This window comes from Sturnira hondurensis, unplaced genomic scaffold (assembly GCF_014824575.4).
Source record: "Sturnira hondurensis isolate 20B ecotype Veracruz unplaced genomic scaffold, ASM1482457v3 Scaffold0007406, whole genome shotgun sequence".
Lineage (NCBI taxonomy): Eukaryota > Metazoa > Chordata > Mammalia > Chiroptera > Phyllostomidae > Sturnira > Sturnira hondurensis.
The window spans coordinates 13,671,504-13,687,951 of NW_028080037.1; the positions used below are offsets into that span (position 1 = coordinate 13,671,504).

Genomic DNA, 16,448 nt, shown 5'->3' on the forward strand with positions numbered 1-16,448 from the left:
CTACTGCAATCCAGTCACTGCGCTGAGTGACAGAATAAAGCCAAGCCGCCCCGTGTCTGGAGCCCATGTTACCAGCAGATCGGCTGCAAAGTTGGCGTAAGGAATAAATACCTGCCTCAGCCACACGCACACTGGCCTCGCCCAGAACTCCCACGAGCGATCGGTATTTTCGTGGTTCACCACGTCCGCAGTCTCTTTCCTGCCACAGGCCAAGCACTGACATCAGCCCCATTGTTCTGCTTTCAGGCAGACACCCCAGCCTGTTCTTTATACCACAGCATTTATCGAACACCGACTGTGTGCAGGAGAAGGTGGCAACTCCAGGCTCCAGCCCGATGGGAGTTTAGAGGCTGCAGCCTGACCGGAAAGGGGTGGGGAAGGAGTGGAAAGGAGTCCAGGGGCTCTGTCTGGAAGCCAGCTGAGTGTGAAGCAAGCAGGCAGCTTTTCGAGCAGAGGATGTTTTTCAAGTAGGGCAGGGGACGCTGCTGGAGATTACAGGGGCAATCAGAGCCTCGCTACGCCAGCCCTTGGGACAGCTTTCCCTGAGGAATTGCGGGAGGGGCCGTGGGAGATATGGGGGTGAATCCGATGCGCCCTCTGCCCTTCAGCCGGCACCTCTTGTTTCTGTTGTTTTGTTCTTACTAATTGACGCACCAGCGTGGGCGGTTTCCGCCCTTCTCCCCACTCCCAGGCCGGCAGCAATCAGCACCCAGGTTGGATGAAGCTGTCAGCGGGGGGAGGGCTGTTGTCAGTCTGCATCAGTTCCAGAAATTTCACTTGGGGCTATTTCCCCGCCCGCCTCTCTCCTCCAGCGGTGAATTGCTCAGTCAGGAGACTCCTAATGAAAACCCGGCACTGTCTGCCATTCCCAGCATGATGACATGCAGACACCCATACTTCTCTCTCTAAGCTCTTCATGGTGGGCCTCCCGCAGGTCTCTCCAGGTTCCCACACATGCTGGCTCCTGAGGCAAGATCCCTCAGGAGCCAGGACCTTGCTCCCTTCCTCTCTCTGTCTGGGGCTTTGCTTTCTCCACACCCTCTACCTATCTGCCTTATGGTTCTCTTTCTTAAGGATCAGACCCAAGTGTCACCTCTTCCAGGAAGGCCTCCGTGATGCCCCCCAGTCTGAGTTAACACCCTCTTACTTTGATTAGAACTCCTACCACCATCCCCGGATTACTAATCTAAATATATCGCTCCCTCTGTGACTCCTTGGCCTTCTGAACACAGCACAGTGCCTGGCCCATAGTAGGTGCTCAGAAATATTAGGGAAAGAGACACAAGAAAAGAAGAAAGACATAAGAGAGAAAGGGAAGGAAGAGAGAGGGGAATAAGGAGGGAGTGAGGCCAGCGTTAGTATCTATCCACGACGGATGCAAGCTAGCGTCCTTGCTCTCGGAGATCAAGTTTACCTGAAGGCCAAACAGGGTACACAGGTCTGTGGCCTGCCAGAGTGCTTTCTGGGTTATCACCTGTCCTTTGCAGTCCCAATGCCTAGTGTCAGCGTGCCTGCTAGAGCCTGGGTCTTTGAAACATTGTCGTCCTTGACTGCCGTGAAGAGCGACGGCAGGCTTGAGCAGCCCATTGCCTGCCCCACCCCCGCCACGTAGCAGATAACCAGGGTGATGCTGAGGAATGGCCCACAGGATAAATGGAAGCATCACTTCACCTTACACAAAAATGCAAATGATAATTGGCATGAAGCCCGCTGGTTGGGCATCCAAGGAAAATGAAAGACCCAGGCCACGCCCCCCCGCACGCAGCCCAGCGCCCAAGGCTTAGTCTCACCCCTGAAATGGGGGTTGATGACGGGGGTATTAAAGGCAATCCTACTTACAAGGCAGCATTTGACCCTGCATGGGGGGCGGGGGAGGGGGGCATTTCGTGAATCATGAGCCTTCAAAAGCCTGATCCACCCACCGATCTGTGCACCAGGCTTGCAGGAAGGTTGGCATCTCCCAATCACATCTAGAGTCCGTGCCTACCTCAACCCCAGGCCCTAGCCTGGGACCTGACAGATAGTATGTCTCAAAAAAAAAAAAGTGTGTGTTGCCTGAAAAAATAAATCGAAAGCTGGTTGGATGTCCCTAACATTGCTTCCCCGCGCCCCCCTCTCTCTGCCCTCAAGCCTGAACCTGAGCAACAGCGACATCCTGACCATCTATGACGGGGACGAGGTCCTGCCCCACATCCTGGGGCAGTACCTCGGGAGCAGTGGTCCCCAGAAGCTCTACTCGTCCACGCCAGACCTCACCGTCCAGTTCCACTCAGACCCGGCCGGCCTCATCTTCGGGAAAGGCCAGGGATTTATCATGAACTACATAGGTGGGTGTCCCATCGGTCAGTTTTTTTTTCTTTGTTTCTAGATACAGGTGAAGATGATTTCCTCCAACTGTATCTTTTTCAGGGGGCAGTTCGTGCTACACGGGTCTTTTAATGTATTGGTGCAGTGAATATGTCCACCTCAGTCAGATGGATCAGGGTTTGAGCCTTCATGCTGCCGTCCGTGGCTGGGTGGCCTTGGGCAAGTCACATAGCCTCTCTGAGCCTCCGTTCTGTGATCTGTGAAATGGCAATAGTGATACGCACTCCACAGGGTTGGTATCAGGACTTGGTAGATAGAGCCTCATCACTCCAGGACTCATTACGTTTCATCTGTTGTCAGCCGGGGCTTTATTTCGTCAACACTGACCCTGACCCTCTGAACCTTGGTTCTCCCTGAAGGACTCTTCTTCCCCTGGGTCCCGTCAAGTGGAGACAGCCCTCTCCCAAACCTGAGGACCAATAGATGCAGGCGATGCTTCCTTGATCCACAGTGTGGCTTCCAAACCATTTACCTCCCTCCAACTTAACAAAAGGCCTGCTTAATTCAAGCCAAGGGCACACTTGACCATCCCATCCCCCCTTGTAGTTTTGTCCACACACATCCCCCTCCACACTCTGCACCCTGCAGGGCTCCCTTATTCATTCATTATTGGCTCCATCACCCTCCTTGGCTCAGCACCTCAACACCGGAGGGTCCCCAGCTCCATCCTGGACCCTGTCGTCTTCTCTATCTAAACTCACTCCCTGTGTGATCTTATTCGGCCCCATGGTTTTGAACAATACTTATTTATACTGCATTGACCCCTCATTTGCACCTCCAACCTTGGACTCTCCCGTCAACTCCAGACTTGACCCAACTCCTTACTGAGTGGAGTAAGGAGTTGCATGTCGAAGTGGCATCTCAGATTTAACATGTCCGAAACGTCCCTTCTCTGCCCCACCACCACGGCCACCACCCAGCGGCTCCTCCTGCCCTCTGCCCATCCCAGGAGAGGGCACCGCACTTCTCCTGGCATCTTGGGCTGCATCCTCTTTCCCTGCCTGTATCCCACCCGCCCTCTCAACTTGCCCCGCCCCCCTGCTGTGTCTCAGATTCAAGCTTTTATCTCCATCTCTCCATGGCCACAGACTGAAACAACAGGAGGCCCCAATGAGCCCAGCCCTAGAAGGGACCTGAACTGACAGGGTATCTGCTTCAGCCCTGCCATGTCCCAGCAGAAAAAGCCCCGGGCCACCAAGGATATTTGATGGGACTTGCTCGCCAGGGTCACACTCGAGGGTCACAGCCAGGCTCCCAGCTCTTCGGGCTTCTTCACCTATGACATTCTTGGTAACAGCAAAGAACCTTGGAGAGACAAGAGGGCAATTAAAACCAAACTCCTACCCTGGCTGGTGTAGCTCAGTGGATTGAGCGTGGGCCTGCGAACTAAGGGATTGCGGTTCGATTCCCAGTCAGGGCACATGCCTGGGTTGCAGGCCAGTTCCCAGCGGGGGACACAGGAGAGGCAACCATACATTGATATTTCTCTCCCTCTCTCCTTCCCCTCCCCTCTAAAGATAAATGAATAAAATCTTTAAAATAACAAACAAACTCCCTTTGGCACCCAGGATGCTGGGTGGCGTGCTTTGAGAATTTCAGTGGGTGACCTTCAGCCAGAAAGTAGGGGACATGCTGACTCCTCCCAGGAACAAGGTGACATCTTGATTTCCAGGATGAAGAGGAAAAGGGGGGTCCCCTTGGGCAGGCCCCCACTTCTGCCCCCAGCACAAAGATGCTCTGGCTGGAGCAAGATTCTGGGCCTCTGGTTCTTTGTCCCCCTTGGCTTGAACACTTGCTTATCTCGATCTCAATAAAATGCTCCCCCGGTGCCAGCTCCCACCTCCCTGACCACTGGCTGCGTCAGGGGCCTCCTGCGTGGAAAAATAAGCCCCTTGTTCATTTCCAGCCGGCGGGCATTTCTCAGCCCGGCCTGCCCTGCAGGCCACCGTCAGAGAGGCAACCACAAGCCTTGATCTTCTTTCTCGTGTTCTCAGGGGCCTTTTCACCCTGGATCCTGCTGCTCAGCATTTTCATAGTGTTCTTGCTGCTGCTTTGCATGCGTTTCCCACTCTTGCCTGGGCGGTGCCCTGGGCACAGGGGGAGGACTCAGGCCGGCTGTCCAGGCGACATGCCCTCCAGGGTCAGCTGCCTTTGGAAGGAGAGTGTCCGGTGGCTTGGCTTCAGTCTGTCTCCTTGGACTTTTCCCCCTTTCCCTGCCAGAAGATGAGGTCATAGTTTTGCTCTTCTGTCTCCTCTGGTGCCTGAGTCAGTCTTCCCAAGCTGCTCTCAGCTGGACAGAAGAAATCCGACTCTATCCACGGCTGCCCAAGGGTGACGGGGAAGTCTGGCCAGTGTTCATTGTGGCCACATTGAAGAGGAGGCGCTTTTGCTAATGGAAGCCGAAACTGAGACTTGTGTGACAACTTGAAGTTGGCAAGCACTCTTACATATATTATTTTATTCTGTTCTATTCTCCAAATGCATTATCTTCATTTTCCAGACAGTTTGGTTTGCAAAAATCTCTCGACACCTCCTGTGTGCCAGGCCCTGCTCTGGACACCAGGGTCTGGGAATGAACAGAATGCCGTTGCTGCCCTTGAGCTGGCTGGTGGACACAGGAGAAGGAGTCTGGCCTCAGGCAATGTCAGGGTCCGGTGCTGATACTGTGGGAGAAGCAAGCACGGGGTTTCAGAGGCTGCTTCCCAAGGGCACACAGCCTGGCTAACTCGAGTGGCACATGAAAGACAGAACAGTTCCCTTGGTTCTTATTTCTGTTAAAGAAATACACAGTTAACTTTACAGAGAAGGCAAGCGGGCCGCTGTATTTCTTTTGGATGCCAGTCGATTGCTCGTGACCACCTGCGTTGAAGACCGTGTTGAAAAGAATTCAGAGGCGGCCATGTCTGAAGTCAGGGGGAAAGAATGGTGTGATTGATTAGCGATGTCTGCCTTGGCATGGGAGAGGCGTTTGCTATCGCAGGTCTAGATCTGACCAGACACAGAGGCGACCTCCCTTCAGCAGAGGCATCAGATGGAAGGGCCAGGGGCTTCTGTAGTCATGCAGAGAATTCTGGGGCTCTTGACTGATCTCAGGGCCTGAACCCCAGCTCTGGACATTCGTCAAGGCCTGCCTGCTATGGCCGCTGTCAGAACCACGGGCTTGCATGGTTCTGACCGCCCACCGTTCTTCACACAGGCCCATTCTCATCACTGCTTCTTGTGCTTTGGGCCAAGTGCATGGGAGAGAATGGGAACAAAAAAGCAGAGATAAGTAAGCAGTGGTTTTCAAAGAGGTGTCACTCGCTTGTGTATTTATTCATTTAATCCTGGGATAATAAATAAGCTCTATATGATAGGTCAGCTCCAGTCACATGGCAGCCGCTCCCTGGAGTGCTGTGTTGAGAAGGCCTGGAGGGTTCCAGCTTGATCCAGTGACAGAGATTGCTGTGATTGATTAGCGATGTCTGCCGTGAACACAAGACCAGTAGATTGTGGCACGTATTCAGGGCATTGGGGTGTCACTTTTGCCCACAAGTTGGACCATGGTGCCGATCTTCACCATAAAACTGCAACCGTGACTTCAGACCCCTGTTTTCCTAGTATATGGGGGGGTCCTCCCAAAATCTTAGTCAAACAGATCAATTAATCCATAAAACTGCACATCCATGAGCATCCACTCTGCCCTTAGGGATAGACAGGGTTGTGATTTGTGTCTCCACTCTATGGTTGGGGACAGTGAGGCTCAGAGATGCTTATTGACACGATTGGAGTCACACAGCTTCTAAAACAAGCAGGGTTACGAGGGACGCCCTCCAAGCCCTGGGCCAGTATTCTCGTTCCTAGCAAACTTCAGGGCCCCCAGAACCTCCCCCGAGGGTGTCTGATGACTCTGCAGATTCCTGGCTCAGGGTCACTGGGAGAGCAGTCAAGTCACCGAAGAACAGGAAGGCTGTGTGACTGAGCCAAGGCCACTGAAAATGTAAACCGTGAGGCCAAGTCTCTGCTTACAGGGTGGCAGCAGCCGAGTGGTCACAGATGTGACGAAAGCCACGCAGGAGACAGGGGGTCTCCCAGGAGTGCGTGGCCTTGTGGGCTCACACTGAAAAGCCAGACGAGCAAGTCTTTCTCAGCAAAGCACTTTGGCACTGGACGGACCACCTACCCAGTGTTTGCCCCCATTTCTCCCTTTTCATCCACAATTTGTGCATTTGCAGCTGTGTCCTAAATCCAAGGCTTGGCTGATTCTTCAAAGACCTAAAAACAGAGGCTCCTGTTCCCCACCAAGCGATTCCAGGAGCCATCGCCTCTCCCTACTCAGTGCAGACGTCGGCCGTGAGGTCTCCTCTCCCTGAATAAAGTCGTGATGAAATCCTGGGAAGAACCAGGACTTCTCTCTCGGAACGACTCTCCTGCAGACAGTGGAGGCGCTTTGCTTTCCCCAGAAGCACATAAGAACAGCAAATTAATTACACAGCCTAATTAGCTCTTTCTCAATATCTGTGCAGTGTGCACTTGGAAGCAAGAAGAGTAATAGTGGGCTTTGGATTGCTATCTTAGTAATGAGGGTTTGCTAAAGAAAAACAAAATTATTCCAGAGGAAGACTCTAAGATAGCAAGCTGCAAGTAGCGTTTTCTGGAGTGTGGGTAGTGTTCACCAATGATAATGCAACGTGACTCGAAGAAGGCACCCATTGTTATTCTTATTTTAATAGTCAAGTGTTGCTCTTTTTCTGCATTTCAAAAATAGGTACTGCTAATCCATCAAACCCGTGGATTTACAGACATTCTTAGGGTGAGGCTGAGTGTATTAGCTATCTATTGCTGCGTAACGAATGACCCCCCCGCCCTAAAATTAGCAATAAACGTGCATTAAGTCACAGTTTCTGAAGATCAAGAATTGAGAAGTTGATGTTGGGTGCTTCTGGCTCAGGGTCTGTCATGAGGTTGTAGTCAAGATGTCCCTGGTGGCTGGTGGCTTCCCCTCCACAATGGCTCAGTCCTGTGGCTGGCAAGTTGATGACAGCTGTTGGCAGGTGGTCTCAGCCTCTCCACCTGCATCCCTCCAGAGGCCACTGGCTGGAGCATCCTCACAACGTGGTGGCTACACAACATTGTATCGCTTCCTCCAGAGAAAGGGATACAATAGAAACAGCCAGGAGCTTTGGTGCTTTTGATGAAGTAACCTTGGAAGTCACACACCACCACGTCTGCAACAGCCTACTGGCTGTGCCTGTCAGCCGGATTTGGTGTTGGCCAGGGCAATATGAGGATATGAATTCCAGGCTAGACCAACCGGGGGACACCCTGGAAGCTGGTGATGGCAGAGAGGCAGGCATGAGTGTGATAGGCTGTCCTGAACAGCAGGGACCTTGAGACACAGAGAGAAGTGACTGTGGCTGGTCCTGCTGCTAGTTAGTAGCAGAGTGAGGATTCTGTCCGACTCTAAACCCTAAAGTAACTGCATCGAACCAGAAGGATGTTTGGTAAGTTCAGTGACCCACGGGGAAGAGGTCATGGTAAAACCTCATTACAGAAGAGTTCCTACTGGTTTGAGGGATTTGGGAAGTGTGTTTTTTCCTCTGACATTGGTAAAACCGGCCACCTCCCCACTTAAGGACGATGTCTCTGTTTTAAAGAGGTGTCAAGGAACGACTCCTGCTCAGATCTGCCCGAGATCCAGAATGGCTGGAAGACCACCTCACACACGGAACTAGTGAGGGGAGCCAGAATCACTTACCAGTGTGACCCTGGCTACGACATCGTGGGGAGCGACACCCTCACCTGCCAGTGGGACCTCAGCTGGAGCAGCGACCCCCCATTTTGTGAGAAAAGTAAGTATAGTTTGTTTTGCTTCCTCTAGGTCAGTGGGTGGAGAATCCCTCCTGTGGACTGTTTTTTTTTTTTTTCCCCATGGATGCACTGGAATTATTTAAAGTAGAATCTGGCTTCCCTTCTACTCCACCAGCTCACTGGTGCTGCTCACAAAGATCACTTGGTGGCCCCAGGGCAGGAATCTCAGACCCAGGTGCCTTTGGAAGCCTGGCAGGTAATGTAAATGAGTTAAATAGATTCCTGTCAGACACCAGGGAGGGGTATGGACTGTGGCAAAGGGGGCTGCACGTAGCCGGTGGAAAAACAGCATTCAAGATCCAGTCTTTAAAATTACCGTAGGAGCCAGGCAAAACAAATTCAGTCGGACCCTGGAGTCACAGTTCGAAGCCCCTGTGGTGGGTGGCTGACCCCTCCAGGCAGTATCCAGCCTAGGGTCCTGGCTCCTTCTGCCTGCTGCCCTCTGGAGTGTGGGCTGGGCGTGTCCAGGGACAGCTGAGTCCGGCGGCCGGAAAAAGGGTAGAAAAGGAAGTGCTTCTGGTTTCTACAGAGATGCCTCCGTAGCAGGGGAGGAGCTAAATTTGGAGGTGGCCTCTCCCTCCAGCCATTTGTCTCCACCTCCTACAGAAAGCTCTCGTCATTGACCCTCGGGCTGGGAAGCCTTGGGGGAGCCCTGGTGGACCCCTGCCGCGTGACCTGAAGCACCAAATGCACAATACACAATACAGCTGTCCCTCGGTCCCCGCAGGGGTTGGTTCCAGGAACCCCCAACGGATTCAAAAATCCTCGGACGCTCAAGTCCCTTACACAAAATAGCCCAGAACAAGGCATACAGTCAGAAAATACTGTTTTTCACTTCACAGTTGCTTGGATCTGCAGATTCGAAACCCTCAGACACTCAGAGGGCCAACCTACTAAGTGCAATCCGAGAAAGAGGGTGTGGGGAGGGGTGCGGGGGCTCACGTGTAATTCCTGCCATGAGTCTTCTGACATCAAAGAAAATTATACTTGTGGAGAACGTGAGAGAACTTGCTAAAAATCCACAAAATCGGCTGCACACACAATCTCTTTGTCCCGCAACAGTGTGTGGTACGTGTGTGGTTGTGTGTGTGTGTGGTTGTGTGTGTCCCACATCAGAAAACTAAAAATGACCAGTGAGAAACACCAGGGGCGGCAACATCAAAGACCCATCACGACCTCATTCACATGAACTATGTCATCACATGATCAACATATATTGTTATATGCATGACAACATGTATAATTGTATGATGTGTGTTATGTAATCATTGTTAAATGTTGTAAATATTATTTTTGATGTTTTAAATAGTAACAAAATTACTCCCGTAGCAAACGCTTACTTACTACACTCAAGCTGGAGTAAAATTATGAAGTAGAAGGAGAAGTCGAACTCCCCTACAATCTTACTCTCTAGAATTGACACCACTCTTAAAAGCGCATTGCATATGGCTCCAAGTGCACATGCATGTGTCTGCATGTGCTACACAGACACATACATGCACGCGTGAATGTATTCTGTATACAGATGTACATACAGAGGCATGCNGTCTTCTGACATCAAAGAAAATTATACTTGTGGAGAACGTGAGAGAACTTGCTAAAAATCCACAAAATCGGCTGCACACACAATCTCTTTGTCCCGCAACAGTGTGTGGTACGTGTGTGGTTGTGTGTGTGTGTGGTTGTGTGTGTCCCACATCAGAAAACTAAAAATGACCAGTGAGAAACACCAGGGGCAGCAACATGAAAGACCCATCACGAGCTCATTCACATGAACTACATCATCACATGATCAACATATATTGTTACACACGTTACATGCATGACAACATGTATAATTGCATGATGTGTGTTATGTAATCATTGTTAAATGTTGTAAATATTATTTTTGATGTTTTAAATAGTAACAAAATTACTCCGGTAACAAACGCTTACTTACTACACTCAAGCTGGAGTAAAATTATGAAGTAGAAGGAGAAGTCGAACTCCCTTACAATCTTACTCTCTAGAATTGACGCCACTCTTAAAAGCGCATTGCATATGGCTCCAAGTGCACATGCATGTGTCTGCGTGTGCTGCGCAGACACATACGTGCATGCGCAAATGTATTCTGTATACAGATGTACATACATAGACATGCACACGGAAAAAGCTACAGATGTCTTACCGTAATAGGGATCAATTTACACAAACTCCCTCGCAGCTGCAACTCAGAAACACGATATCTTTTCACACTGCACGTGTCGTCTGCTTCGTTCTTTTTAATTGGTTTATTGTTTTCCTTTGTCTACACTGACTTTTTCATTGAGAAGGAATGGATGCTTGTTTTACTACGTTCAAGCACTACAAAGGAAGCCGTGAGCCCCCTCACTCTGTTCTCCGTAGTGATTGCTCAGGATTTTGTGAATGGCTGCTCCCTATTTAACTCGTCCCCTGCTGAAGAATTTGCACTGTTTTATTTTTGTTTTTGTTTTTTTGCCATTACAAACAATGGTGCAATGCACAACCTTGTACATCGGGCTTCCGGCTCTGGTGCAAACCTTTCTCTGGGCAAATACCTGCAAGCGGCGTGAAATCCCAATCTCTCTCCAGCCACCTTGGATGAGCCCGAGAGGCATCCTCTTCCAAACCAGAGCAGAGCCGAGTTAGGAACCTTTCTAGTTCATCCTGTAATTCTCAGGAGACCTGAGACCCTCGGGAGCCCTAACGTGCACTTGGTCTGATCTTCTCTTGCGTAGTTATGTACTGCACCGACCCCGGAGAAGTGGACCACTCGACCCGCTTGATCTCAGACCCCGTGCTGCTGGTGGGCACCACCATCCAGTACACCTGCAACCCCGGCTTTGTGCTGGAGGGCAGCTCGCTGCTGACCTGCTACAGCCGCGAGACCGGCACGCCCATTTGGACCTCGCGCCTGCCGCACTGTGTCTGTAAGTCCAGAGAGCAGACCTGACACCAGCGTGGTTTTGCCCTTCTCTAATTCCAGGGGGGCAAGGCTGGGCTGCTGGGGGAGACCTTCCGCCCTGTGGGAGTGGTCGTTACTATGCCTGTCACAGGACAATAGCTGACGTGCACTGAGAATGTGGAGGCTGCCACACTTAGGGTGAATGTACCCAGCACCAAGCTAGCTCCTCTACCTAGGGTCCCTCCCTTCTTCCCCACCCCAGCCGTGGGGGCGTGGCATTTCTGCCTCCCTTTGAAGAAGGTTCAGAGAGGTGAACTCATTGCCCCAGGTCACACAGCAGGAGACCAGAGGCAAACCCAGACCCCCTGGCTCTTTAACTGCGTAAAAGCCGGCAGTCCATCAGGCGCTAGACTGGGCGGTTTCAACTCTTTGGCCTCGTCCGTGGCCTCGTCCGTGTAGAGACATGGAGGCAAATGTTCAGTTAGAAAAAAAGTGTTTTGAGAGTCTTAACCACAAAAACCCTAAAAAGGCTTCCCAGGTCACTCTTCTTACTAAGCAGAGGAGGTGGAAGGCGGTGGGCCAGGTGTCCCAGCCCCAGGGCACCTGGGAAGCAGCCGGGAAGGTTTAACTCCCCTGGGGATTCGGATGCAGCTGGTCTGGAGTGTCACCTGTGCAGGCTGCAGATTTACAGCTGCTCTGCAACCAGGGACCAGAATCAGTGTTTGGGGAAAGCAGGCGGCCTCAGAACCACACGTGGTGTCTGGAGTTTAGACACGGTGGGCAGCACGGACCATGTAGTCAGCGTGTTACTAACGGCTTCGTTCAAGGCACAGCCACCTCGAGCTCCAGATGTGGGCCGCATCAAAATGTAAAGCTTATTAAAGCTTTTGTTCTTCTTTTTTTTCGTGTAACTAGGGACCTCAGGCTGCACGGCCCTCTGCTCCCATCTGCCCCTTCAGTCTGATTTCTAGAATTTCAGAGCTGAAGGGAGTCGGGGAGATACCGTGCAACTGAGGGGTAACTTAGAGATAAGACACAGCTGCCCCATTTTTCAGATAATACCAAGAGTTGCTGTTCATTGATTGTGTGAGACATTTTGCGAAACACATCAGATATATTTGTGAACAAATGGGTAGTATGTACACATGAATGTATATACGTGTATGCATGTGTATTAGGGAAACTAAAGCTCAGGGGGGGGAAACAGGTAATCATAGTTATCATTTACTGAATGTATAAAATACATTGCTAAGCAGATTACACATAAAAATATTTGTGAGTGTTTATGTGTGTGTATGCACACAGTATGTGTATCTATAACTCTGTGTGGGTAAGAGAAATGGAAACTCGAGGCAGGCAGGATTGAGATCATAGCTCCTCTTCAAGGGCAGAGGTAGGAAGGACCCTGATCTCCAAGTTCAGTTTCCTTTCCACCAGCCCAGTCTGCACCGTTGTTTCACTGTGAGTGGCAGGGACGTCCCAGTGGGATCATAGCCCTAAGCCTTAACTACAACCGCATCCCCTCCCCAGTCCCCAGACCTTTAGGTCAAGTTCTGGCTACAGGTTGGATGGCGTTCCCTGAAAACAGATGTTAAAGTCCTCACCTCTGACCCCAGTCCCTGTAACCGCGACCTTGTTTAAAAAAAGAGAACCTTTGCAGATGTCATCAAGTGAAGGTGAGGTCATACTGGATGGGGACAGGTGCTAGCCCAGTGACAAGTGTCCTTACAAGAAGAGGGGGGACGCCATGTGGTGACAGAGATGGAGCTCTACACCTGCAAGTTGGGGACACCAAGCACCACCAGCTACCACTGGAAGCCCAGGAGAGGCGAGGCCGGGTGCGCCCTTCCAGGTGTCGGAGTGAGCCTGGCCCTGCCGACACCTTGGTCACAGGCATCTGGCCTCCAGAGCTCTGAGACCGTGCGTCCCTGTTGTCCTAAGCCCTCAGGTCTGTGGTACTTCCTTACAGGAGCCCGGGAAGTCCTCCTAGTGACTTGTCAGGGTGAGAAATGCAAGCCGCAGAACTCCAGGGATGAAGAGCTAAAAATCAAAGTGTACTGTCAACTATGGAAAGGTGGAGATACCATTTTTAAAAAGAGAGAAAAGGCACTTCACTAATGAGGCACTGCCTCCCGGGACCCTCTGGGCTGCAGCGGCTGCTGGGTGTCTGAGAAGGGAGTCTCGCTCCCTTCAGGGCGCCTTCCCCTGAGATTGCAGCATTGGGGCTCAGTGGGGACGGCTTCCGTGACACCCATGCTAATGAGTTCACGAGTGGAGCTGGGTGTCAGGAGACTCACGATCCTCCCAGAAGCCTGCAAAAGCCGCCAACCTGTGGTTCCAGCAACGCTACAGGCAGGCAAGGCTGGCGGGGACGACACCTGAGGCAAGAGCTCGGTTGACTTCTTGCAGCAAGGTGCCTGGTGTGGACAGGAGGTTACAGTCTGGGTTCTGAGGGTGTTTTCCAGGATGACAGTGTCTGACAGAAAACGGCTTTAAATGTTTCCTCTCCTGAACAATGAACAGCCCCAATTTGATGGGCCCCTTCGCTGCGCCATGGCCTGCCCCAACACAAACACGTTTAACCCTTGCAAAACTTCATGAATGGTATGTGTGTCCACTTGAAAGCAGGCAAAGGAGGCCCAGAGAGGGCGAGTCACTTTCCTGAGGTCACACAGCAGCGAAGGGGAGATCCCAGGATTTCCACTCAAGCCTGACAAACCCCCAGAACAGTGTCATCCCACCTCATCACTGCAGCCCCAGCTTCTAGAAAAGTTCTGGTCCTTTACCGTTGGCCCAGATCTTCCCCCAACAAGCTCGAGAGACAGACGGAGCACACTGTGTGAGCTCTGGTCATCCACAGCTTCTGTTTGGGGCCGCTCACTCGCTCGAGGACATGGCTTGGTCCAGCTGGGACTCAAAGCGATGCCTTTCACTTCTAGTCCAAGCCACTTTGAGTACAGACAGTCAGGCATCGGTGGAGGAAGAAGTCTGGGACTCACAGTCAGACACACTCCCAGCTCTGCTGGGTGACTTTGAGCAAGCAGCTTGCCCTCTCTGAGCCTCAGAGTTCTCATCTGAGGGCTGAAAAGGAAATAACACTTCCTTCCAGGCAGGGCTGTTGGAGACAACTTACTTGGTCATTTAAGAGCACTTCCTACATGTGGGCACAGGGCCCGGGCAGAGGTTCCCAAACTTTCTCACCTCAAGGTACCTGTGGTGTCTCAGGAATTTCTTCATCCACTCCTTAGGCCAAAATACCCAACAATTCTATTTGTTAAGTAATTCAATCCAAACACCTTGGTAAATAGCTCTGTCTGGATAACTTAGTAGCTGTTTGAGAAAGTAACACACGTAACAGGAGAGAAAGGTTGTACTTTCTTTTCTTTTTTTGTTTTTACACATAATTAAGTGTTGTTTTATTTTTTATTTTTTTCCCAATTTTTTTATTTAATTATTTTTCAGGTACAGTTTTCTGTCTATTACTCCCATCCCATCCTACCCCCGTGCTCCCCCCTCCCTCCCATTTCCACCCTTCTCAGTTGTTGTCCATGTATCCTTTATATATGTTCCTCTAAATCCCTCCCCTATTTCCCCTGAAATTCCCTCCCCTCTCCTCTCTGGTCACTGTCAGCCTATTCTCTATTTCAGTGTCTTTGGTTATGTTTTGCTTGCTTGTTTGTTTTGTTGTTTAGCTTCCTGTTAAAGGTGAGATCGTATGGTATTTGTCCTTCAACACCTGGCTTATTTCACTCAGCATAATGCTTTCCAGTTCCATCCATGATGTTGCAAAAGGTAGGAGCTCCTTCTTTCTTTCTGTAGCATAAAATTCCATTGTGTATATGTACCATAGTTTTTTGATCCATTCATTTACTGACGGGCACCTAGGTTGCTTCCAACTCTTGGCTATTGTAAATTGTGCTGCTATGAACATTGGGGTGCATATGTTCTTTGGGATTGGTGTTTTAGGGTTCTTAGGATACAATCCTAGCAGTGAAATTGCTGGGTCAAAAGGCAAGTCCAATTTTAGTTTTTTGAGAAAATTCCATACTGTTTTCCATAATGATTGTACCAGTCTGCAATCCCACCAACAGTGGACCAGAGTCCCCTTTTCCCCACACCCTCTCCAACATTTGTTGTTTATTGCTTTGTTTATGATAGCCATTCTCACCAGTGTAAAGTGGTATCTCATTGTGGTTTTAATTTGCATCTCTCTGATAGCAAGCGATATTGAGCATCTCTTCATGTGTCTCTGGGTCCTCTATATGTCCTCCTTGCAGAAGTGTCTGTTCAAGTCCTTTCCCCATTTTTTAATTGGGTTAGTTGTCTTCTTAGAGTGAAGTCGTGTGAGTTCTTTGTATATTTTGGAGATTAAACCTTTGTCTGAGGTATCATTGGCAAATATGTTTTCCCATACAGTTGGTTGTCTTTTTATTTTAATGCTGTTTTCTTTAGCTGCGCAGAAGCTTTTTATTTTGATGAGATCCCATTTGTTTATTCTTTCCTTTATAGTCCTTGCTCTAGGGGACATATCAGTAAAAATGTTGCTGCGTGAAATATCTGAGATTTTCCTGCCAATGTTCTCCTCTAGGACTTTAATGGTGTCATGGCTTATATTTAAGTCTTTTATCCACCTTGAATTTATTTTGGTGTATGATGTAAGTTGGTGCTCGAGTTTCATTTTTTTGCATGTAGCTGTCCAGTTCTCCCAACACCATTTGTTGAAGAGGCTATCTTTACCCCATTTTATGATACTGCCCCCTTTGTCGAATATTAATTGACTGTAGAGATTTGGGTTTATTTCTGGGCTCTCTATTCTGTTCCATTGGTCTATGTGCCTGTTTTTATGCCAGTACCAGGCTGTTTTGATTACAGTGGCCTTGTAATACAGTTTGATATCAGGTATTGTGATCCCTCCTACTTTGTTCTTCTTTCTTAACATTGCAGCTGCTATTCGGGGTCTTTTATGGTTCCATATAAATTTTTGAAGTGTTTGTTCTATGTCTGTGAAATATGCCATTGGTACTTTAATAGGTATTGCATTGAATCTGTAAATTGCTTTGGGTAGTATGGACATTTTGATGATGTTAATTCTTCCAATCCATGAACACGGTATACGTCTCCATTTGTTTGTGTCTTCCTTGATTTCTGTCTTCAGTGTTGTGTAATTTTCTGCATACAGGTCTTTAACCTCCTTGGTTAGATTTATTCCCAGATATTTTATTTTTCTTTTTGCTATATCAAATGGGATTTTTTTCTTGATTTCTGCTTCTGCTGATTCATTGTTAGTATACAGAAATGCCTTTGATTTCTGGATATTGACTTTGTA

General features: G+C 49.7%; 1 protein-coding gene across 3 annotated transcripts in view; it reads left to right on the forward strand.

Annotated features, from left to right (window-relative positions):
* Window positions 1-16,448, forward strand: part of SEZ6L (seizure related 6 homolog like) — a 173,510-nt gene that overhangs the window by 139,963 nt on the left and 17,099 nt on the right. For all 3 annotated transcript variants that reach the window (XM_037052380.1, XM_037052381.1, XM_037052382.1), the window contains exons 10-12: window positions 2,131-2,327; window positions 8,004-8,198; window positions 10,956-11,147. In XM_037052380.1, the coding sequence (XP_036908275.1) occupies window positions 2,131-2,327; window positions 8,004-8,198; window positions 10,956-11,147 (584 nt within the window). The remainder of the gene's footprint in view (window positions 1-2,130; window positions 2,328-8,003; window positions 8,199-10,955; window positions 11,148-16,448) is intronic.